This window comes from Varroa destructor, unplaced genomic scaffold, assembly GCF_002443255.2.
Source record: "Varroa destructor unplaced genomic scaffold, Vdes_3.0 BEIS01000006.1, whole genome shotgun sequence".
Taxonomy (NCBI): Eukaryota; Metazoa; Arthropoda; class Arachnida; order Mesostigmata; family Varroidae; genus Varroa; species Varroa destructor.
In genome coordinates, this window is record NW_019211459.1 from 18,434,251 (window position 1) to 18,457,983 (window position 23,733).

The following is a 23,733-nucleotide window of genomic DNA, read 5'->3' on the forward strand; positions in this document are numbered from 1 at the left end:
GTTTTAATGATTTTAACCTCAGTATATCTATCTTGTGAATCTACATAGGATGTATAATTTTTGATTGCACTATAGATTTGAAATGGTTACTGTTTTGGTTCCACGTTATCGACAACAGTGAACCTTAACAAAATTCTAGATTATCTACTGTGTCATAATCTTTATCTTTAGGGTGAACTTACACGGGCAGGTTACTCTGTGAGACTTCTTTGTCCAACCCATTTGTTTGGAAGACCTTCGTTAGGATATACGTTAAAACGACTTTTCGTCCTGGTAAAATCCCCAATGCCCTCTCGAATACGTTGTACAGTGGCTCTAAGTAATTGGTAGCAATTCTTGTATTATGAAAATGATAGTTGCTTGAGTGAATATATATTCTTGAGACACCTTGTAATATAGTAAAATATCTCGTTGTCCAATGAAGCTTGCGAAGATTGATCGGGTCCGGAAGGGGCAGGGAAAACTGAGTGTACAAAACTTTTTTTGAGTTTACAGGTAACAGCTCTGTATGCACTACATATAAGATTCGTTTAAAAGCGTCCATTTTGTGCAGTTTAAAATTAAAACGCTACATAGAAGCTTTCTTGATTGCGAACAATCAGCCGTCCACTGCGATCGCCGGCCATCATGTTCAAGGCCGGAACTGGATCCTTTTGTTTATGTACCAGCGACGGTATCTCGTATTTATCTAGAATCAGTAAATATTTCATGAATCGCTTATGTTTTGACAGTTTGTGGAGTTTAGATGCAGTGTAGATAAAAAAAAAAAAAGCCGTAAGAGCGAAACGCCTCTAATATAACGTCGCCGAAATCTGTTTATACTCACTACTTATTATGTAATTATTTTTTCTATCCAATGAATTACTGTAGACTGGCAGGTGTGGCAAACTTAAACTGAGTTAGTGTGCACTGGATTGGCTCAAAGTTAGTCGTTAAAAATGCTATACAGCATCGTATATTACAGCTGGTTATCCGATTTTGCCGTTCTGACAACGGAACCTCTATATGTGGGCTATATTGCCTACAGGTTTCCTGATTAAATACGATATACTTTCCTTTTCAGAAACCTCTCTCTTCCTATTCGCTCCGTCTGTAATTCGCTCAACTACCAATTTTGTTTCCTTAGGCTTTGCCCTGCCGCGTTTTTAAGCGAACTTTTAAAATTCTCGTAACAACTACAAGCGCTTTCGTTTAAGTGTGGGAAAAACTACTTCGTATTTTTGAATGGTTACTTTTGTGTGTCCTCTCTCTAACCCCCCTCCCTTAGATCGCCCGCCCTCTGTCTTCACGTCCTTTACAAAACGAACAGTTAGTGGTTCTTATTTTCCTTGATTTCGCAATGCCAGCCTATCATTGCTTTTCCGCCTCTCTCCCGAGTTCCTGCCTTCTTTCCTTCCTTCAAGTCCATCGTCGAGCACTTCCTGAGCACAACAAAAATTGCGTTAGAATTTCGCACTTTCGGATTAATTTAGCGTGGAATGTAGTAAGGAGAAAAACACAGGCTCCAAAAAACGATCTTACGCCACCTTAACGACCGCAAGCATTACCCATCAACCAGGCCTCAGAACCGTGTACTTCAAAGCCCTGCACCGGGAGCGTCATCTGCAATCACCTCCTCATCTCTCTCTCTCTCTCTCTGCCTTGTGTTACGTTACCTCGCCTCGTCCTGCTGCCCCAACCGTTTGTACCCGTCTCGACTTGCCTCACGCTGGAGTACAACGAAGAAGAAAGTCTGACCTTCCGGCTGACTCGACACGGCCTGTAAGAACATGGCCTGAAGTCTCGCCGTCGATAGTGAAGGGACACAAAAGAAGCAGAGGATACACAGATGGCTCTGGAAGGGCGAGAAGCTAGCGAGATTGTATTGTTCGTTTGTCGCATCCCGCTCTGTTCCACGGCCCCCGGTTACACCGGTGACGCTTGGGTTTGCGAGTATTTAGTATATTTAGCTAATTAATTATCTAGTTTAGCTAATCAGGTTACTTAGATGGATGGGGACAGTGTACAGCGTGAGATGGCAGACTCGTGGTGGGTGAAGCTAAAGGCGGTCAACGATGCAATCAACGGCAATGGCGTTAGAGGCAGTTACTGCGACGGTAATTGTCCGGCTGGCGGCCATAACTCGAAATGATTTTCTCGTTAAGAAATCAATGAAACACCGTATATCCTCTTCTTACCCCCTTTTCAAATGGGAGTTCCTGTTCTGCGAACGCAGGTGTGACATCGTGAGGTCGATCAAGATTGGTAATAGCACTGACCACTGTAGAATATTGGCTGTTAAGCATTTCATCGATGATCAAGGGATGAAATTCTCAGGTTGTGAAACAATTCTGAAACGAGTTTCTAGTGTCCATGTATTGCGTTCTGATCGTGACAACACAAGCCTTAGCGATCTTAATTCGACAAATTGAGTTTAACTAACAAAGCAGACGTATTGAGTTTGATATATCATACATCACTAAAGGCGGTGTAATGGAAGTATTAACATGCTAAAAATTGGGATCCTTCGTGGCTCTCATAAGGTGCTGTGGTATACTATTCTAATCAATGCACATATGTAATATGGATAAGTTTGTAGAGGTAAGGAGACGATTTATGCGTTACTTCGTCGTGTCGTTCATTGTCCATCGACTGGCCATCGTGAAGTTGTTCTTCACATTGGTCTGATGATTTACCAGGTCGTCCGAGAACCCGTCCAGCCATACGTTTATTTTCAGTCAAATTCACTAAAGCTTACTGTTGCACGATTTCAACCACTCAATACAAACGTTTTCTATAGCCGAAACAGTTCCGATGGTTGAGCAGTGAAGACGGCTGTTGACGCTTTGCAGAGCTAGCCTGCAAAATGGAGACGCATTATGGATAGAAGTAGGTGTCTGCCGTTTTCTCACAGTCTACGCTTTGAATGGCGTCGCAGATCAATACTTATTTTTTAACATTTCGTTACATCGTGGAAAGGTCGCACGAACCGATGATTAGAAGGGGCTGGCGCTTCAAGTTTTTTTTGCTGAGAGGTCAGTTGTGCATATGTTTTGCCTCCTCCGTAGACTAAGTGTAGTGCAAGCTCTTAAGCGCACTACAGATTGGCTTCGAACGTACGATTTGATTCTTCGCTGAAACGATGACAGGCTCAGTCCGCCACTCGCTTCAATGACATAGCAAACATCGTTTTTCCGAAAAAGGCTCCGTTAACTTCCTACAGGAGGCGAGACAGGGGTAGCTGGGCTAACTAGTAGACCCAGTCGAGGTTCGCACTATTCTTCCGATGATCGGGCATCCTAACAGACTTTATGCATTTATCAATATAAATATGAGTGAAATATTAACGATCAAACTTCCTCGAGCATACGAAATAGATATATTGCCATATTTTAAAAATGTTCTTTCGAAAATATGGATGAGCATAAAATGTACATGTTTTGCAAGATCAACATAGTTTTTTTCAAGTAAGACACTCGAGCCTGCTACGATTCTTCTAAAGTCTAATAAATAAATAAATCTAAAGTCATAAAAGTTACCAAGTCACCATGGCTAGCTGATTCGAGTCAGAGTTACAGGTGACTGTCCTAAGCGGGGATTACTAAGCGCAAAACGAATAGGACTGATGTCCTATTTTCGTTTAGTCTATCAAGAATAGCTCTTTAAAGTTACCTGAAATTATTAGCATTCCTGTGCTATGAACATTTTTCGTTGAGACTACGTTCGTGTGCGTTCGGCAATAATGTGAAGTTAGCGTTACTTTGCCCTAGTTCAAATTTGGGAACCGTAACATGTTTAGCAATTTTTAGCAGCACGATATCGCCACTGCACAATTGCACGAAGACGTCTAATTGTTTTCCTAAGACAGATGGTGTGTTTGATATGCTTGTACGTACTATAATGCTTTTTATAATATTTACCTAGCAAAAAAAACACGGTGCTTCCCTATTGGATTTCTATGCAGCTGTAATGTCAACACTCAACCTGGCCATTGTTGTTGTTGTTGTTGTTGTTGTTGTTATTGTCCTATGCTAAAGTTCGTTTTGAGAGTACTTCGAACGTTTTCGCCCCGCGTTCCAATCACGAGGTTTGGCATATTCCACCGTCGGGGCAAGCAGGCGCTCGAATAGTACGAAAATCTAAATTTTCTCCCACCGCAGCAGAACAAGAAGAGCGATGTCGCTGGTGGTTTCAATCAGTAGAAGTGCCAGGATGCACCGTGAAATCCTGGCAGCGCGGATCGCTTAACCAAGCATGTGCTTCAAATACCACTGAGTCTTTTATTTAAACGTTAGAATATTGTGCATTTCCAGTGAAATGCTGATCTGTAAGAGACGATCGGAAGACTTGACTCGCTCACCTGCCGTAACCTGCCTAAGTTAACAGATCCTACGTAGAATTTTTGTAGTCGTCTGTGAAGTGTAAATTTATGTATTACTTCGCATATATCGAAAGCTTCTCGTGATATTTTGGGATTCCCTGCCATTTTATCAAATATTTCGTATGTTGTTGCCATTGACGTTACATTTTAATTCGATAATCTCATTCATTCACACGGAAAACAAGTAAGTATGACAACAGCGTACTGGATCATAATGGAAGTAACGTTGCTAGAATTCTAGGACAGTTGGCCAAATTTCAGTCATGGCAGACAAATGGAACGTATGAAAGCTCACTCTAACCTCCGAAATCCATACATTTTATAAAAGATTTTGCCATTGGGGCAAATCACATCTATAAGAAAAACGTTCCACTAGTAGTGTATCTGTGAGATATCGTTCGTAGTAGAGTTGAATCGTCTTCTGATAGAGCCCCATATAATATCGAATAGATGGTAACGCAATCTACTTGATAAGTAAGAACAGCTGCAGCACTGCTATAGGATACAGGTGGGCTCAGAATCGCAAGCGTTATTTTGCGTTCTTCCCTGCTCCTTCAAGCTATGTACTACTATTTGATTGTTCCCTGCTCCCTTAACTCGGACCGCAGCGCCAATGGTATAAGACCTGGATAGCGGATTTGGTATGGCCTCCTTCCTACATTCAAGGTATCGCCGTGTACCAACAATAGCGTGACAATGAGTCACACGCACATACATACACACAAGTCGAAACGTAGCTTATAGGAAAAGCAATTGACTAGCGTACAACTGAGCGATGCTTTACCCTGACCACCATCGCAGATACCCCTGTTTCGTCTATTAAGCGTGTAATGCGAAGGGGTGCAATCTACGAGCACGAGTTCCGCGCTTCCAAGAGGTATTGAGAAGCAGAAGATGCACCGGCTGGCGCTTACCAATTCCAACACTCAGCCAAGATAGAAGATGTCTGCTTAACAGCCGATCAGCAAAAGATACTCAAGTGAGCTTTTTGCGCATAGAGAAACGCGCAGCCTATGCTCAGTTGCGTGCCCGATATATCTGCTTGATAAACGCGCCAGACAATTCGATGAGTTACGGGTTCCGGCACCCTTCCATCTTTACTTCCCATTCGATAATCCTTTCAAAAAAAGACCTCTTCAAATTCTATTTTAACGACACGTTACACTATTTACATTGAGCAATTCGCACATTAAATATTGCGTACTGTGTGGAAATATCTACGTTGTCTTTTTTTGATGTTCATTTTCAAACATCGAAAAGCATTTGTGTCGCTTTGACGGACTAGACGAATGTGGTCAGGCCGCAATGGCCGTCGTTTGATAAAACCTGCGGTCTAAATACTTTTGCCTGGTCAAAGCAGTGAAAACAAATCTGGCTGTTACCCTCACTATTCGGGATACTGCATCTGACGGCTGTATGGGTACGGCTCGACATCAAGCATCTATTTCCCGTTAGTGCTATATGCTCTTTCGTGTCGATAACGGTACCAGCTCGAGAAGCTATTTGTGGTCAAGGTTTAGAAGCAGGCTAGGTTTAGATAGAAGCTGTGCACTCCAACTTCGAGAATGTTGACTTGCTTAATACCTGATTGGTTAAGGCGCTGATGTTAGTGTTGTTGTCATTGTTGTCCATTAGTCAGGATGAGCTGCTCCTTGCAACTCGAGGATGATACTGATCCTCGTCGCGCTGATGGCCCTCAACGGCTGTAAGCGAAAGCCTGCTTATCGCTAGTGGCCGCTTTGCCAGTTATCGCTTGCTACCAGCCAGCCGCTCGCTCGCTCGCTGCTAACTTGGCTAGGCTCGCAGATTCCACGTCGTAACTTCGCTGATTCCCCAGTCGACTCATCCTAGCAAGAGGGCTAGTTCCCCACTCTCCTTTGATGAGCGCCCAGACTCCTGCGCGCGTATTGTACGCCGTGCTGCTCGTGGTCACTCGCTCAGGAACCGACGCCTGAGAAGGCTCGTTCCCTTAGCGCGCTTCCGGAAGTATATACATGCAATACGCAGGCTATTATGAATCTAAGGTATAATAACCATAGTTTCACGACTCACCACAGTAGGGAGTTGTCAGCCGGTAATGGAGCTTGCCTCGTGCATTTGTAGTGACTCATTAATAATATGCTGTATGCGCACACGTACGTATGACTGTATTTGCGTCCTGGAAAAAACCACGTTACTGCACTAAAGTTGTTTCTACGATATAATGCGGAACATAGATACCTTTTGTTTGGGTAGAATCCTCGCTTGCAAAATGCACGAGATATTAATGTTACTGTGTGACGTATGTTTAGATGCAGTATTGTCTTTGCAATGAATTTCATTCGGTTCTTCCATGTCTTCAGATTGTTATCTTGAGAGGCGGATCCATTTCTAAGGGGTAAACGTGTCTAAGTTTATTCGTTTGTTGGCCCTACTTTCTACCTGATTTGGTTCCACTTTTGTGAAACACTTGAACTTTCGTTAAAACTACTATCTATTAACTAGAAAAGATCTAGGACGCGACTGGCCGAACCGGTATCGCGACATAGGATTGCAAATCTGAATGTTAATGAGCATATTCCATAATTGAGTTTCAAGGTATCACTTTGACGTTTGCCTACATTTGTTAGATAACAGTAAGTACAAACGTTACTTTTATCAGATCCGATTTTACCTTCATTCGACAAATTTCCCGCATACTTAAAAATTGCGGATATACCTTAACACAGAACATAATAAAACAGCACGACTTCTATTATTGAAGGATAGACATGCATGTGAAGTCATGCTGAATTATGTAGAAATTGATGCGTCGAGACGCCCTTCGCGAATCTCTCGACGAGCTTTCAACAGTTAACCAAGTTACATAGTAAAATTTGCTTGACCCAATATCGCAGCGTAGTTGGATCTTCAAAGACTGGTGACCTGTCTAGATCATATGATGAAGACACTTTAACGAAACGTAAAGGGAAGAAAAACGTCCACTAAAAATGTAATCCTTATACCTTAGACATCCTTCTACCGAGCTTCTTTGAAGTGCATTTGCTAGTGTTGAAATCACATTTTCGATTCCTTAACTTCACCGAAACATAGCTAGGCCGCGTCGCAGGTTACATGGTTAATTCAGGACTACGAGATAATGTAGTCTGCGTGTTATTTCATATCTCGTTTGATCTGCGGTTTCGTATAGATATTTAGTTTGTCTGCCTTGGCAATATTATCGATGAAATGCATACAGCATCGTCGTGCAAATAGTATGAACACTGAATCAGCCGCTCGTCATTGGCGCAACTCTTAGCGTTCATATTCGGGGCCGATGAGCGTTATGTCGGACACGTTCATCGAGACCACTAAAGATGGCGGCCAATCCCAACTCTATCAATGAATCAAGGAGAGTTACTCGATTTGTTGCCAGCAACTCCTTAGCAACTAGCTTTATTCTTGTACGGGAGAGTGCTCGGGGTAGCTAGGCGCGTCATCACAGCGTTCAGCAAATAGTTTCGTCTCGTCCGTTTTACGAGCCACGAACAGGCGCGCGTTAGGACTCGGTTAGGTTTGTCTCCTGTTCTGTGTCGTGGAAACATGCAGGTCGCATAGCTGTGTGTCGATACATATCCCCCAGAAGAAAACTTGACTGCTCTTGAAGCGTAAGAAGTCCCAGAAAGAGACTTATTAAGCAAGACTGGCTGTGTGTTTGACTAGCAGACCAATGTTAGGGCGCTCTGTGGCTAACGAACTGATTAAGGGAGGGCGAGCGGAGTTTGCCGACTTGTCGACAAACATTGCGGCGGCACCGCCGTCTACGGGAAGACGAGGTTAGACGGGGCTAGCGGCAGTCGCCCAGAGCAGAGTGAGTGCCCAGAGTCGGGAAATACCCTGCTGGTACGCAGAAGCAATCGCTGTTCGAAAGGACGAGGGGTCGATGGGAGCATACGAGAGACTGACTGGAACTGACAACAAGTAGGACTTGCCCCATTGAGGATTCACAGGTTTCGGTTTGCACTTTCTCGGAGGAGAGTCTGGTACACGTGCGCATATGTGCATGTATAACTTTCGTAGGCTGAAAGCTTAGCGAGGTTGTAGCATATTAGTAACAGTGTGACAACTTCAATATTAGGTCTCTCGAATTGACGCGGGAAGCCGCAACATTAAGGAAACCTTTCAAAAAGAAAGGTGAATGGGCTTCTGTTTATCAGCACAGCACTTATATACACACCGCCTTATTTAAAATTCCCTTAAGACAGTTATTGTGTGCATTATATAGTCTAGCATTATTTCCCTGTGGCTGATTGTAGCGAAGCGCATACCTTTGCTAAGCCACAAGTAAAGAAAAGCAGACGCAACCATCTGATCATTCGACCCCCAGTTCGATTTTTCTTAAAAGCTTTAAAAAAGGTTATCTCAATAGCGTTAACGTCCGTCTTCGTCTTTGCATCAACCAGCGCGCACTTACCTACTAGTACTGCCCAGCCTCAATATATAGTCGTAGAATGTCTCGTACGTTTCTCGAGACTTGAAGCAATAATGGCAGTCGCGTAACGAGGGCAACATCAGGCGACACTCCGACCTTTCCGTGTTTCCTTTTTTCGTCTCGGTTTTGTCTGTCCGCAGTCAACCCTGCCACTATCTGTCGCTTCATCCACCGCCTCAGCTCTATCCCTTCGTCTCCTACTGTTACAGCTTCTGCTGAGAAACGGCGCCTAAATTCAATTTAATGCGACGTGTTTTCCTTTTTAAAGCTGCTCTTCTCGCTCTTCTACGGACGTTACTGCTGCGATCGGCCGATTTGCGGGATTGCTACGGTGGCCACCATAACAGCGCCGGTTCCATTGCCGTGCCGCAGACGACGTGAAGTTCTGCCAGCGTAAACGAGAAGGAAAACGAAGTAAAGAAGACCTAGCGTACAAATAGCACAAAGGAATGGTTTGCGGTAGTGGATGTTGGCGTCTTCAAGCAGGAAAGTCTCCCACAAGACGAATAGAACGAGGAGCAGAAAAAAGGTAGGATAAAATGAGAGAACAAATTAAGGAGGAAGAGCCGATCCCTTTCTTAGCAAGGAACGATGTCGGAGGAAGCAGCTACTGCTCAAACGACGTTGTCTTGTGTCCAGTTGGCCTCGCTGGCTGTGTGTTACGGTTGGCGAGACTCCCACTGCTGCGACTACCACTACTGCCACTACACTAAACCTCTGCGCCTACTGCTTGACACAACCTATACTTGCAGTGCGATTTCATTTTGTTGAACTCGTATCGCAAACCCATTTCTGGGACACAGTTCTTGTAAATGGGTCTCTTCTTGTAAAATAGAGCCTAGTGATTACTCTTTTCTCTGCCGCTGCCGGAAAACGACAAGGGATCGGGGAAGGAACCGAGGACTCTCGTCTTCGCTGTCGTCAACTGGAGACAGACCTTCGTTTCTAGCATTGCTGACTACTGTTCGTCGCCACATATATATAGACGTGCTTCGATCCTGTGCTTCTTCAGCCGCTAAGGAGTTAACAGAGAGACACATGAAATACTCCTCGTCCAATGGTAGAAGGAGAACTTGAAAGTAAAAGAGAAGCGAATCAGAGGGGTGCAGACCCGCAGGACTGAGCCTATGAAAGGGTATCGGAGGAGAAATATCTTTTTGTCAAGCCAGAGAACGACGACCGCGGCAGGGGTAACAGCAACCTCGACAGAGAAGCTGGTACCGAGCGAGAAGAGAAGCGCGATAAAGCAAGGGAGCAAGAAAACGGGAAATAGGAGTCATAGAGAACTCCTTGGACCCTGGCCCGCAGAGCCGCTAATCAAGAAGCTTCTGGAATGGACGAAGAACGAACTCGGAACGAAGAAGCTTATTCGGGACGCCAGGGCCGGCGGAACCGAAGGGATCAGCTGGAAACGTACGTTGTGCGAGAAAGGGAAGCAGAGGGGTTGTCTAGGGGAGTCGTGTAAGGGGTGTGACGTGATGCCACTACCAATCCTCCCTCGGGGCAGAACGTTGGGCGTTATCCGAACCACGCTAGTACTGAGCATAGCTGCTGCAAAGCTGCCTAGCTAGGCTTTTGCCGGGAAGATCACCTCGACGAGAAGTGCGGCAGTGCGATGATTTTGGAATGAGTGATGCCCGCTTTGTCAACAGAGATCACAGTACCGCTTCTCGAAGAAAAAAACGAACGGACGTTTGAAAGAGTACTCATCATGATATAGATACGATGTGACGATAGATATGAGTGCGTGTGTATAATATATACCTCGGTTTCAACGCTTCCTAACATCTGTTCGTCATAGTCGAAGCATGTGTAATGTGGTTTCTTTAGAGGGTTCAGCGAACGACTGTGTGTCTATTTATGTAATCATTTTTCTTTTATATATCATATTTTTTTTCACATTATAAATCATACCTATGCCAACCATTTGGAATTCTATACAACCAAACCGCTACGGTATAGCCAGTTTTTAAACTAGCGGAGAGGAACGATGCATCTCGCTAGTGTCGTAGTTATTTTTCCTTTGATCGAGAAGGCTGCTTCCAAAAGACATCAACTGTACCAGCGTAACGAATAATGGTTCAGTCCATTAATGAAACGTTACGTAATCATAGGTAAAATAGCCGCACTCGTTTTTAGCTAATAGACACAGAAATGCCAATGCAATTTCGAGGGTAAAGCTGGCCAAATGTTCTACGCTACGTTCTCAACTCTTTAGCTCTAACTTACTTACTTACTTCGTCATTGTTTTGTTGCTAGTCAAGCGAGTATTTAGAACTCGGTTTTCGGCACAATTGTTTATTGTTGGAGCTCTAAACATCGAAGTACAGGAAATATATCTGAACTTCGAAAACTTCTCGGTCAGTTAATAGATTGAGAACTAAGGATCCATACGTACACGTTTGTCAGCTTTCTAATGATCGATGCAATGCGTTAGTGCGTATTTTTTATTGTTTTAATAAAATATTGTTTGTTAAATTTGAAAAATCAATGCAGCTCAGCTCGTTGGGAGAGGGTAATACATATTACAATCCTGAAGACTGGTAAATAATATCGTTGAAATAGTTAATTTGGTTTTTGCCATACATTTGTTTATGGATTTAAGCCGTTCTATAACGTTTTGCATGATTTTTAGATAATGGCCTCTTGTAGACTTTTTACAACACAACGATTTTCCGAGTCCTTCTACAGCTTACGTAAGCTCAGCGAGCGATAACTTTCGCCGATATGTGTGCCCCAGGCTGTTATCATTCATACTCGAGCTAGTTGTGTTGGCCAATACTGTGGACTTGCACATTTTCGATGTCTAGGAAGGGTTGAAGCTATAAAACTTTGACTGTAATGGAAATTTGTCTTCTTGCGAGCGCTCTAAGAATACGCGTTAATGATAGGCTTCTGGTGATGACCTGCTGGTGGCGTTGCTACCTATCGTACCGAGGAAGGTAGCTGATTGACGATTTGCCAATAAACAATAGAGCTAGATCGCTGATACCTACTTACAAACAATCAGAATCAAACAATCTAGGTCTTTCCATTTACGTATTACGTTATGATTACATTATATTAGATGGATTTTGTTACTGGGATTGCTCAGCAGTTAAATTCAGTAAGGAAAGCAACTGTCGACCCCAGATAAAAGACGTAACGTGTGAACCAATCACGGTTTAGGTCAAAACCTAAACCTCGGAGAATCGTTGTACCACACTGCTATGAAATATGAATATGTTGGACTTCAGACGAACGTCAAACTATGAAACTAATGTCGAATACGCATTATGATTGACTATGACGTACTAGCTTTTTTCTTTGATGGAAAAACTGTCGATGCCTTCTTTATACTGACAGTATTTTTCTTTTTCGTTCGATAATCAATGATAGTTTCGACGAGAAGCGAATTACAGTTACGCAATTGGCTGCTGGTTTTTTCGTCTAAAGAAGGCAATAAGACTAAGAGGTTCCGCAACGATTCTTCTGCCCTCGTTCAGTCTTTATCATTACGGCATCACCCTGCACGATTTATCTACATACAGTTCTACACTACAATCGAAATTGACAAACATCGTCTGCCTTAAAATAAATCGCAGATCCGCACAAATTCTTAGACTTTTAAAAAGCGTACGCTATTATTATCTGTATGATTGGTTGACCGTAATAAATGGATCTCCCAGCGGAACTTTCAAGTTGTTCTAGACGCTATTCATTGAGAGTTGATTTGCCAGTTGAATACTACTCCTGAAGTTCTTTAGCTGCGGCCAAGCCTGTGTCAGCGATGTCATTCCCACTAATTTCTTGTATATTTCACTATGTTCTTCTGACCGCCTGGGAGCTCATTGCGCACTTTGCTATCTGATCAATTGGATTAGCATTAGACCGTTATGTCTGCAAAATTGCTAAAGCTTTGAACTACCCCTCAGCAAATAGCCCCGCAGCGATCTGTCGTAAACGAGGGCAGGCAAACCCGCTTGCTTGCATTCCCCTCGCCCGTCTGATGTTTCCCGAATTCCCAACAGCGTAAGAGGAAGAAAATTTCGTTTAGTAAATACCAACCTCATTCCGCCCCAACCTTTCGACCCAGCCATCGTAACTCACAAAGGTGTTCAATACAAGGACAATATTGAACGTTCTACAGCATATTGAACTGAATGTTTGGTCCGAGTACGACTTCATATGTAAAATTGGTATTTTTCTACTCATGAACCTTATTGCTTTATTTTGGTGGGTAAAACGTATGTTGTTCGATTTATTGAAAGAAAAAAACTACATTCGTTTCTTTCATGTACTTATATCATAGAACTCATTGCGGTGATCCTATTTCGAATATAGAAAAGAGTCAATGCAGATTCTTATTTTAGGCGGATCTACTTAGAAGTGGGGAGTTAGCTCAAGAACAGTTGAGCTGTTTTGCGGGGATAGCCAATCGTTTTCGATGTCAATTCAAGGGATGAACATCCGTCTGATGTTTTTTTATTGTATCATTGTACGATCAGGTTGTTACCTAGGTAGTATTGCGAGAGCAAACGACCCATCGCATGCGCATCGTCAACCTTATCTCTATGTACTTGTCGATGCCCTAACAAATTGAGATATGTCACCGAAGGCGTTTCTGTGAATCTGTTCAAATTTCAGGTCATTCCTATCGTTGCCACAGTGGCCAATGACGGAATACTACGTGACACAAGGCGAAATTTGGTATTTGTCAGCATTCATAATCTTCCAGTTTCATCATTGACAAGGCTAACAGCAGTTTTGAATTTTGGACATTCCTCATCGTGGGCCTGGTTACCGATCCGAGTAAGGCTTATGCGTAGCCATACAAGTAAACGATTAGTCACGATCTAACAGGCCAGCAAACGATAGACAGACACCTAGGCTTACCCTAACTACAGTCTCAGTTCGCTGGATATGTAGCATGCTATATTTGCGAGCTGCTATCAGGTAGCGATGAAGCGACAGCGGGCTTCGGCCAGTTGGCCAACGAGAAGCAGCTGAGCTGTCGAAAATAGACAGAGCAGACACGGACGGGGGGCACAATCGAGAACGAAAGAAGACAGACAATACAAATGTAGCGGCACAATAGATACACGACAAGTTCGTCTCCGCACCGCTATATGTATACTACACAATCGAAGCGAGAAGGGAGTTGGTCAGTTGGTAGGCGCGGACAAAGGGACGGAATGGCTAGCAAATTGGGACAATATTTGCTCGTCTGCCGCGCGCTAACTTGACCACTGACTCAGTGGTATACAGTGACGGATAGCGGTGCTGGAACCCGCCTATATGCATCTGAGTGTAGACACAGGATAGCCCAAACTACACGTAATAGCGACTCCGTTAGCATGTATATGTTCGGAATGATGGGTCTTCAGGGGTCAGAATTGGCTCGGCCGTAGCTTAGAAAACAACTAGTGCCAAGGAAAAAGGATAAAAAGGGAAAAGTATAATTGCCAAAGACTCTTCTAACATGTAAACGAATACCACAAATCATCAGTTTTCGAGAAAATGTAGTTGACCCAAATAGCAGGATTAGTAGGATTATCTGGGTCAAACGTAAAGGTAATAATTTCGTGCGGAACAGTTTGTCATTCGGAGGTGTGATTACTACTGAAGAAATAAAAGCATTGCGATCATTTACTGCTGAGTTATGTCAAGGATTATAATTCGCTTATTGTAGGTCCACATGAAGTTTTGCTGGTATGAAGTCGGCCTTTGAATGGCCCAGATAATATCGCATATACGAGTTATTCTACAAGGATGGAGACACAATATCAATGTGGGTCCCATTCTCCAAAGATAACTTCCAGCTTGGACGGAAACCTAGATGGTTACGTGTGTTTAATAGTTACAACGATTCTGGCAGAAATACTTAACAATACAAAGATTCTAACCTATGATCATGCTAACAAGATTGTTTTATCAGCACGATACGTTATATCACTGAAGTCGTCCAAATTAAAAAAAATTATTTATATTTAACAAACAACGACATGTGATAAAACGAACGCGAAATTACCATGCGTTTGTTTAATTTATAAGCTTGAACTAAGTTAAGTTTTGCTCTAAGGTCCACTTGGATCCTTCAGTTTGTTTGATAAAGTAACAACGACGACGACATATGATTGTATGCATGCTCGAAATGGAGTGAGTTATATGGCCCAACTTCGCCCCAGCCTATATAGTCCCAGGCTAAGCATGTAATATAACTCCATATAAGGCCTTTTACAACGTAATTTTATTCACTTTGCCTTTGAAAATGTAGCTTTAGGCTAACCGAAATTGAACTGTACATAAACGATAAAAAGCAAAAACAATCATCTCATTTTCCTATTACTATTTCAGTGAACAATAGCCGTTGTCAATAGCCGTAGACGTGTATTTAATTACACTATATTATTCAAGCTGTTACAACTGGGCTGTAAGTATCCGGCAGGACCAGTATTTCCTAGCACCTAATAGGTCCAACTTCGCGCTGCGCTGTCCAAGCCTCGCGGCCTCCATTGTGCGTGTGTCTGATTAGATCCTATTACTTCCAAAACCGTTTAACGCATCACACAGCTTTGGGTTTTCAACGCAATCAGGCGTGTTCTTGTACTAGTCTATGGTAATAGACACACAACAAGGCCTATATTAGACCTGATGTATATTCCGCTTTCGCGATAGTACTCGTAGCGATTTCGGCTGTTCCCTCTGCCAAATGAAGTCCATGCCCACCTTTTCCTAGCAGGAGATTCGCGTATACGTTGGCGATAAAATAGAAAGAAACGTACGTGCCTCACGTCGCACCCGCATACGTGAGCCCCTGTATGCTAGCCTAAATTGCTCTTTTCGGAAAATACTTTTCCATCAGACGATGAACAACTCTCTATGCAGCTAGGTGACCTTGATAACAGGGAGAAAACACTAGGGTCTCGGGTGCCCGCGTAAATATAGGTCACAATATATTTGGGCCACCATGATTTAGAATGCCTTGCCTGAATAAGAGGCCGTCTATCTTCCAACTTCCTCGCAGTGTAGCAATCACTGTTTTTCACAGGCGGCTCGAGGTTAATGCATCACGAGCTCGGCATCGTTGTAGGGGTTCGAGGTGACCGAGCCGTCTTGAGGTCTAAGGCTGACTCTCGTCGTCAAATTGGATGGCGTCCACATATCGCAGAATTCGCACAGTTCGCTGGGACCGTTCCCCCCTGCAGATGCCAGAGTCCACCGGCATAAAGTCTCGAACCACTCCGACTAATTTAGAATGCGAAGCCACCCTCACCGCGTTGAGAAAATTAGCGAAAGATGATTACCTCGCTGTTGTCCAAAAATTCTGCCCAAGAAAACCCTACACCCGAGATTTATACGCAGTTCCTCTGGCAGGAACCGCCTGGCAGTCACGAACTCACTGAATTTCTTGCTCGCTGAATTGAGGAAGTTTCCCTGTAGCGACAGGAGGCTTTTCTTAGCGGCACATTGCTTTCTTTAAAAGAAAGAGTTTGTGCAGTTTTATCGTTTTACGTCTCTTCAACGCGAATCTTAAAGTCGAACGACATTCGCACGTTCGACTGCGCTCTTCACGGCTAGGTGTGCTAACGGTCTCACGTCCGCTGCCACTACAGCCTCCCAGCGATCTCGGCATCCTCGCGCTGCCTCCAATTGCCGTACGTACGTGTCCGTCTGAAGCTTTCACAGTTCGAATCTAATGATTTCGTACGGTACATAACCGCTTGATCCTGGTATGACGTACCCCTGATCTTTTTTGTCCATCAAGCCTCCTTCTGCCGACACCAGTTCTTTGCAATCGAACTTCTCTTCACTGCTTTGCTTGACCTGTTGACTACAATCTGATGCCGTTATTAGTGTTATCGGTTGCGACTAGGGTGGCCTGCCTCTAACGAAGGCCTGATCACTAACTGGCGTGCGCCCAGTAGCACAACTGAGCAGGAATCGGTTAAAGGGACAGCTAGTTGACCGGTCGGAAGGTCTCGTAGTTCTGACCTTCTACAGATCTAACCAGGCGTAGGCTTGATTGCTGGCATCGAGTTGCGAACGATTAGGACTTTGCTCGAAGACCAACAATAGCCAGCGGCTAGCGGCCGGAACTTTTATATTCTAGTAGTTATTTAATATATTCATCGCAGTAGCAAGTCATTGTTCAGCTTTCGTTCCACATGTGCGACAGTTGTTCTATAAAGATTTCTAGTCTTTACCAGAGCGGAGCAGTCTTAACTTGGGAGTGCATGGTCGGATCGTATAATAAAATCCCTATTCTTTGCTGTATTATGCCTGCCTAACACGCATGTTTCTGAGAATATTCATTGGCACAATACAAACCAAGTAAAATATCGAACGGGACTCTTCTTACCATAACAAAATATTATATAGTTTAAAAAGTTTCTGAATATTTTTTTTGTCTGTCGCTATATAATCAAATAAAATTATCTCGAGGATTTTGAAAAGGTAATCGCTCTTATATGACACCTAACGACATCCCGTTGTTGCTACTATTCACGGAGACACTGACTATAGCAGGACGAGAAATTCAGTGCTTAAGAATAAAGCTTCCGCGCACAAAAATATGAGTGAAATTTAATTTCATCAGACTATGCTAATGACGACCAGCAGCTAAAATTAAAATTAGAAGTTCCAACCCCCAATACTAGTCGGTAGGGTAGCTAATATCCGCTTCAGACAAAATTTCAAAACGCGTTTGGAAACCAATTGCTCCGCGTATCATTGTTTTTGTACTCATCGAGCCTTGCAGGTTACGACATCGCTGATCGAATAATCATAACGTTACAAATTATAAAACCTACATAAGGCCCCATTGTCGATTTTTAGGACCATTGTTTTCTTATCCAAAACGCAATTCTATCGGAACATCACGTCAGTAGCAACAATTGCTTTTTTCAGCAACTGCAAAAGCGTTGCCCACCCCTAGATTGGATAGTAAATTTTTTAAGCCCCCTGATGAGATTATCGTGCGAAACGTCAAATTCGCACCAGCTGGTTCTTCGATAATGAACATCGCTCCTGGTGGCCCTCGAACAGAGTATCGATGCTTACGTTATTATTCCGTAGTGAATTTCAGTAATGCTATGATACCAGTTTGACTGAGATTTCGTCGGAAGATTGCGGGCCTTGCTTAATAAAGCTTTCACTATTATTACACCTCGAGCTAATGACGCTTTGTTTTGTCCCGATAGATTCGGAAACCGCAACTAAAAAGATCCGAACGGTGGAAGAGAAAACAAATGACATGTGCCGCGGTCGATCCCTGCAGACTGAGAGGGCTAGCAGTGTCGCCCATCTCCTCCAGCATGTCCGGACCTCAAACACAAAGGCACAATTAAAAAGCGTTTAATAAAAGAAAATTGTACACTCCCCAACTGCTCCAGACATCTACCCAACACGTGCCACCTCGTACCATCGAAACTATTGCTGCCGATTTTTAGGTGGAACAAAAAACTGCCAAAACGGTTATCTGGGCCATAACATCTAAACGACACATGCAAAGATTATGTCAAATAGAAAGTGTGTGTTTTAAGCAAAGATACTGGTAAAATACAATGCGCGTAGCAGCTTGATCCCTAAACTGAGCACAACTGGAGCGTTGGGTTATGAATGAGTATGAAGCCAGCAAAAAAGCCACACGAATATTCTTGCAGCGAAGAATTTCTGTCTGCACCTTAGCATTCTCTGGCCCTGAATCGAATGGGGGGCCTCAAATTTGGCTCGGAGTCAGGAATGAAGAGGGTTTTAAAGATGAAGTAGACTTTTAGAGACCAAGAAATGATGTCGACACTTAGCAGACGACTTCGTTTATAGGTGAAGTGCCGTCGATATCAAGCAAGCATCTATTTTTAAATACTAACAGCTTCTAGCGTGAGTGCCACAGCATCGATCTTTTGTCACTGTCTGAAAGGATTACACATGCGTGAAAATAGAAATAGATTCGTTTAGGATGCGTGTCAACAGTAGATTACTTTCGACGGATGACGTCGATAGTATATACAATAGGATGGACTGAGGAAGCCGAGTTTCCTGACTAAAATGTATATGTTGAAAATAGCCGTTGTTAACTACCGTTTGGCAAAACTACCAATTATAAGCTTCTATTTGTTATTATATAAAAATATATTATATAAAATATTTGACCCTATAAAATAGGGTACTCTCAACAAGATAACAGACGGGATATTTCTGAAATACTGTGTAAGACTGCATTTCATGATCACTCTATTTCAGTTGTTTTTTGTTCCGTATTTCATGCGTTCAACTTAACTATACAATTTTAATTTCCAACAAGCCTACTTTACTTCATAAACCATTATTAGACTTATTTTCGCCCCGTATAGAAACGGCATACGTTCTCCTCGCCAAAATTGTCCGTTTTACGAGAAAACAGTATCTCCTTAAATTGCTATCTATGCGTGTACACAATTTCGTGTATTTGTTTGTAAATCTTTCTAACGGTAATCCCTGTCAGTAACAAAGACAACTAATAATTGCACAAAAAGCTTACACTGAGTCACCGATACTATTGTATCAGCGTGTAGTAAGTATAAATGAAAGTATAAATCATTAAAACTGTTGGTTTAATTTAATTTTACTATCAGTTAATTACATTTACTTACAGGCTTGGATCTAGTCGGTGTTTGACCCAATGCGACAACTATGTTTGGTTCATACGATAAAAAAAAATAAACGAAATATACTCGAATGAGTTAATTTTGTTTTTTTCTTTTGAAGGAAACAACTTTGTAAGCACTGTTGCGATTATGAAAAGCGTCTGTATGTTACGCGTTGGAATTGTTTGTTATTCTGTATGTTATTAAAGCTTGAGCGAAAGGAACAGGATGCTGTTCACCTTACTTTTTGATGAAGTGACCTTTTCTAGGGTGATTCTATAGCGCCGCTAGGTGCTCTTAGCTTGTCTAATCGACTGCGCATATAAAAACAAGCAACACATTGCTTTTTCTATCTTGTTACAATCTGCTATACTAATCTATTCGTTACCACGGGAGAATATTAACATTTGACTGATCATATTGGATTGTTTCAACTGACACAATAAAGAAATCTCGCGGCCATATATATGAATATGGTCCCCATTTATCTGTAGGCTTTCGTAAACGAATTCGCTTATCTTTAAGATCACATACGTATCAGTTATGGCTTCCGAATGCTATTCTAAATATCGCTCATCTATTCACAATCTAAGACAAGAGTATACCTTTTCTTCGTCAAACTCCTTATTATTCAGAATAACATAGTAAAGGTCTATGAATTAAACGATTACATGACGGACAAAATGGTGTCGCTGGCCGCATCTTATATACAGCTAGTATCAGTCCACTGACTCCGAGTTGCTGTTCAGGTGACATACCTAATCCGACATGTATATCAGGCACGCCAAACAAGCACCTTTTTGCGATCACTTTTCTTGTATGTGTACCTTTTTCCAACAAACCTTCGCTGATTTGTGTCGAATGTCGCTTCGTTACACTTTCTTTCTATTGAACTATGGCAACACAACGCGTAGCAATAATAAATCTCCTGTAAGTGTTATTGAATTCTAACTATACTTACATTTATGTAGCAAATAATATTTTCTACAAAAATAGAATGTAGACTATGTATTAGTGCATGCATATTTACGATCCACATAAACGTTCTGCACCGTTTAAATTCACATGGCATTGTCTTCAGTCATTTGATAACTATACTTAGTATTTCTAGACTTCGTATCGCTTTCCTTCATGTAAATTACGTTGTTTACTGAAAGAATATAGCAGTAAACTTGCTGGTTGCTCTGCAAAATGTACTTCAGTGATTCGGCTATAGCTTTAGGACAGCCTTCATTGGTACGCTGCCCTTAAATTAAGGCCTTTGCTAAAAGATGGTTGAAAAACGTCCTGTTACATCAACTTCTTTATGATATTCCAAGTGACAAGCAGTATAGAGATACAGGCCCACGTTATGACAAAGTGAATCCAATAAGGACACTGGAACGGACTTGCAAAGGTGTTCTTAACGCCGGGACCGAGCCGAGCATTAATCTCACGTCTTGCAAGATAAACAAGTGATGCCGGAATGACGTACTGGATCCCGGCACCAGCATATGCACCTGTGAACCATTGGATTTTACCAATACGTTAGTTTACTTGTGTTTAGTATACTTTTTTTAGTTACTTCGACAAATCACCGTTTCAGACAATAGATTTATGATCTAATATAGCCGTAAGTTAAGGTGAATTACAGGGATTATCCAAAACTAACCGCGAAGAACAATTATGCGAAGGAAAAGGGCCATGCCTTTGATTGAACCAATTCAAAAACGGGTATTAACGTCTTTTTTCGAAGCAATGCTTAAGTCTAGCTTTCGACAAAGGTAACTGCTTTAATTAAATAAGAAAAAAGCATTGCTTGAATTCTGCTTTGTTTTTTCCCTGTTTTGGAAAAACTCTATTTATACCGTAATATCGAATAATTTGAATTAGTTGCCCAACCAGTAACGCTAACGAGTAGATCCACATCTTGCACTAACAGTGCTATCAAACAGGGTGGAATCAACGCCATTATCGGAACGACCGCCTGTGGAGTAGAAATCGCACAATTGTCACAAAATGCGGCATTAAAACTTACTCCAATCTGATAACCCGCACCACTACAGTGCACCATTGGAATTTATTATTGTTCGTGACGTAGCGTCACTTTATATCGAATCTTTGTACTGTTCGTAAGTCGTTCCAGTAAGATCGGGGCAACAGGCGTCACGGCCCCCCTCATGAAGCATATTACATTGAACTGAATTTACGTACGAAAGATGTTTCTGAAAATAACAAACCTTTGCAAACCACCACGGGGAATCCTGATTAACAATGAGCGCTCGCAGGTTATTTGTCAATGTGATAGCGATAATCGGGAAATTTGAGGTGACCATAAGTATGGGAAACACGAGAAGAAAATATTGCAAATATGGTATTTCGGGGACAACGGAAGGTGTCATGCTTGGCTCGAAATTCAATGTGTACAAATCCTTCACCACCTCGAACGTGAAAACACCTGGCATCGAAAGGCAATTTTAACAGGAAACAGGAAAAATGATTAAGAAAAGCCCCAGGGGTAATTATATTTGAGTTAGACGCTGTTAATTGTGTTTATATGATATATAATAGATTCGTAATAAGAGGCCCCTACTTTAGCCCAGAAATATGACAACGACGTAGCAAAAAAAGAAGTCGCTTACAAGATAACATGTGACGACTATATAATGGCCAAAGTATGCTTCCCTGTCTAAGATTGGCCTAGTTAGCCAATGTGAGTTTAATAATGCGTTAGTGTTAATTGAAATTTCAACTTCTTCGTATTGTATTGAGAAATACAAGTATCTAAATCAGCTTATGCCGACGCAATTAAATAAGTTTATCGCAACTAAAAATATAGTTCAACCTGCGAACTTAATCTAAACCTACTTCAATAGGAGAATATTAAGGTAGACTTACACTTAACACTTACCCGTCATCGACAGAAGATTATAGAAAACTTGAACGAGTATGAAGTCGCACAGTATTAGTATAGACACTCCCTAACAAAGAGTAATAACACATACGGATAAAAAACGTCGATTGGGTTAACTGTGTTGCACGATAACGCGTTCGACGACACTGTTATAGTAAACAAAATTGCACCTAAGGTTTCCTCACCGTAAGCCATTGTTAAATCAGTTTATACAACTAGCCACACCTAAACTAAAAATTAATCCTACGTAACATGGCAATTTGTTATTGGGCCTCAAATTTAATAATGTAATAATAATGAAGATCAAATCACGACATTAAAGGTGACGATGTCTAAAACGTCGGATGTTGCAACCATCGAGAACAAGCCCAATTTTACCAATAATTAGTAAAAATATCACTTAGTAAGAATCATTTCATCTTTTACTTGAAGCACGGTACCGCAGACCAATCAGTACGACTACTTTCATCTTAAGGGCAGACTTCAACAGAGCTTTCCATATCGCTGATCAAAAACGCGTTAAGAAAGGCTCTTTGGAAAATGCCAAGTACTCCCAACAAAGTATGGATCAGCGGAGATCATTCGATGCCTTTGTGAAATATAGAAATCATTCAGTTGTCTTTCGAATGGAGGTACTGGTTTTTGTCAAGATTTTCCAATCACCTACTAATTAGATCACGTAACAGGTACGTTCACATAGGACAATACGATTTTGTTTGGACTAACAGGTGAGTAGCAAAACACCACTTCCTCATAAAATCAGTATATTACAAAACTAGAAAACACATCAGTTACTTCGCTTAACTCAACTGCTATCTGATCGGCTCGACGAACATGTACAAAGGTTAACATTAAACAAACCAAATCAGATAGATATGTTAAGATAATCTTCAAAACTTCTATAACCATGAATTAGATTAAAAAAAAAAGTATGTGAGTATGTAATTGTAAATTTACGAATGAAGGGCACATTAATCATTTTAGAGTCACCGCCTACAAAACAGACGGCCTTTATCATACCTTTTTTGGCTGAAGCGGAGTGATTAGGGAAGGTAACGAATGGTGGCACATGAACGAGTACACGCATGTTCCAAACAGTGCCGGCACTTCTGAGATGTCTCCCACCTTCGGATGACCTTTTGCATGGCCGTTAATAATAGCGATCATACACAAGACGATCATAATACCGAAAGCTGCAAATACGGAAAAGCTATATAGAATAAAAAATAAATTGCAATTTCCTAACGCTCTACTCTTCACTATAATAATTTTATAGTATTAAAGAGATAAGGTAGCTTGAAAAATAAAGCTGCCTGAAGTATTTTTTACAAATAATAATCATAGGGTTTAATTTTTTTATATGTACTTAATTATTATTGCACTGCGCCCGAGAGTTTGGTTTAATCAATAATAACTTATATAT

General features: G+C 41.9%; 2 protein-coding genes across 10 annotated transcripts in view; one reads left to right on the top strand and one right to left on the bottom strand.

The window, feature by feature from the left end:
* The window catches only part of LOC111252472 (cyclin-dependent kinase 6-like), a 77,690-nt gene that overhangs the window by 40,631 nt on the left and 13,326 nt on the right, over positions 1 to 23,733 (top strand). The window lies entirely within an intron of this gene.
* LOC111252471 (putative sodium-coupled neutral amino acid transporter 12) overlaps positions 19,378 to 23,733 on the bottom strand; it is a 12,688-nt gene continuing 8,332 nt past the window's right edge. For 8 of the 9 annotated variants that reach the window (XM_022810435.2, XM_022810432.2, XM_086973876.1 and 5 more), the window contains 5 exons: positions 23,331 to 23,503; positions 22,308 to 22,377; positions 21,637 to 21,854; positions 21,299 to 21,383; positions 19,378 to 20,916 (listed from right to left, as the gene is read on the bottom strand). In XM_022810435.2, coding sequence (XP_022666170.1) covers positions 20,708 to 20,916; positions 21,299 to 21,383; positions 21,637 to 21,854; positions 22,308 to 22,377; positions 23,331 to 23,503 — 755 coding nt within the window. In that variant the 3' untranslated portion in view covers positions 19,378 to 20,707. Of the gene's footprint in view, positions 20,917 to 21,264; positions 21,384 to 21,636; positions 21,855 to 22,307; positions 22,378 to 23,330; positions 23,504 to 23,733 lie in introns of all 9 variants that reach the window. The other variant, XM_086973875.1, reaches the window with a different exon arrangement.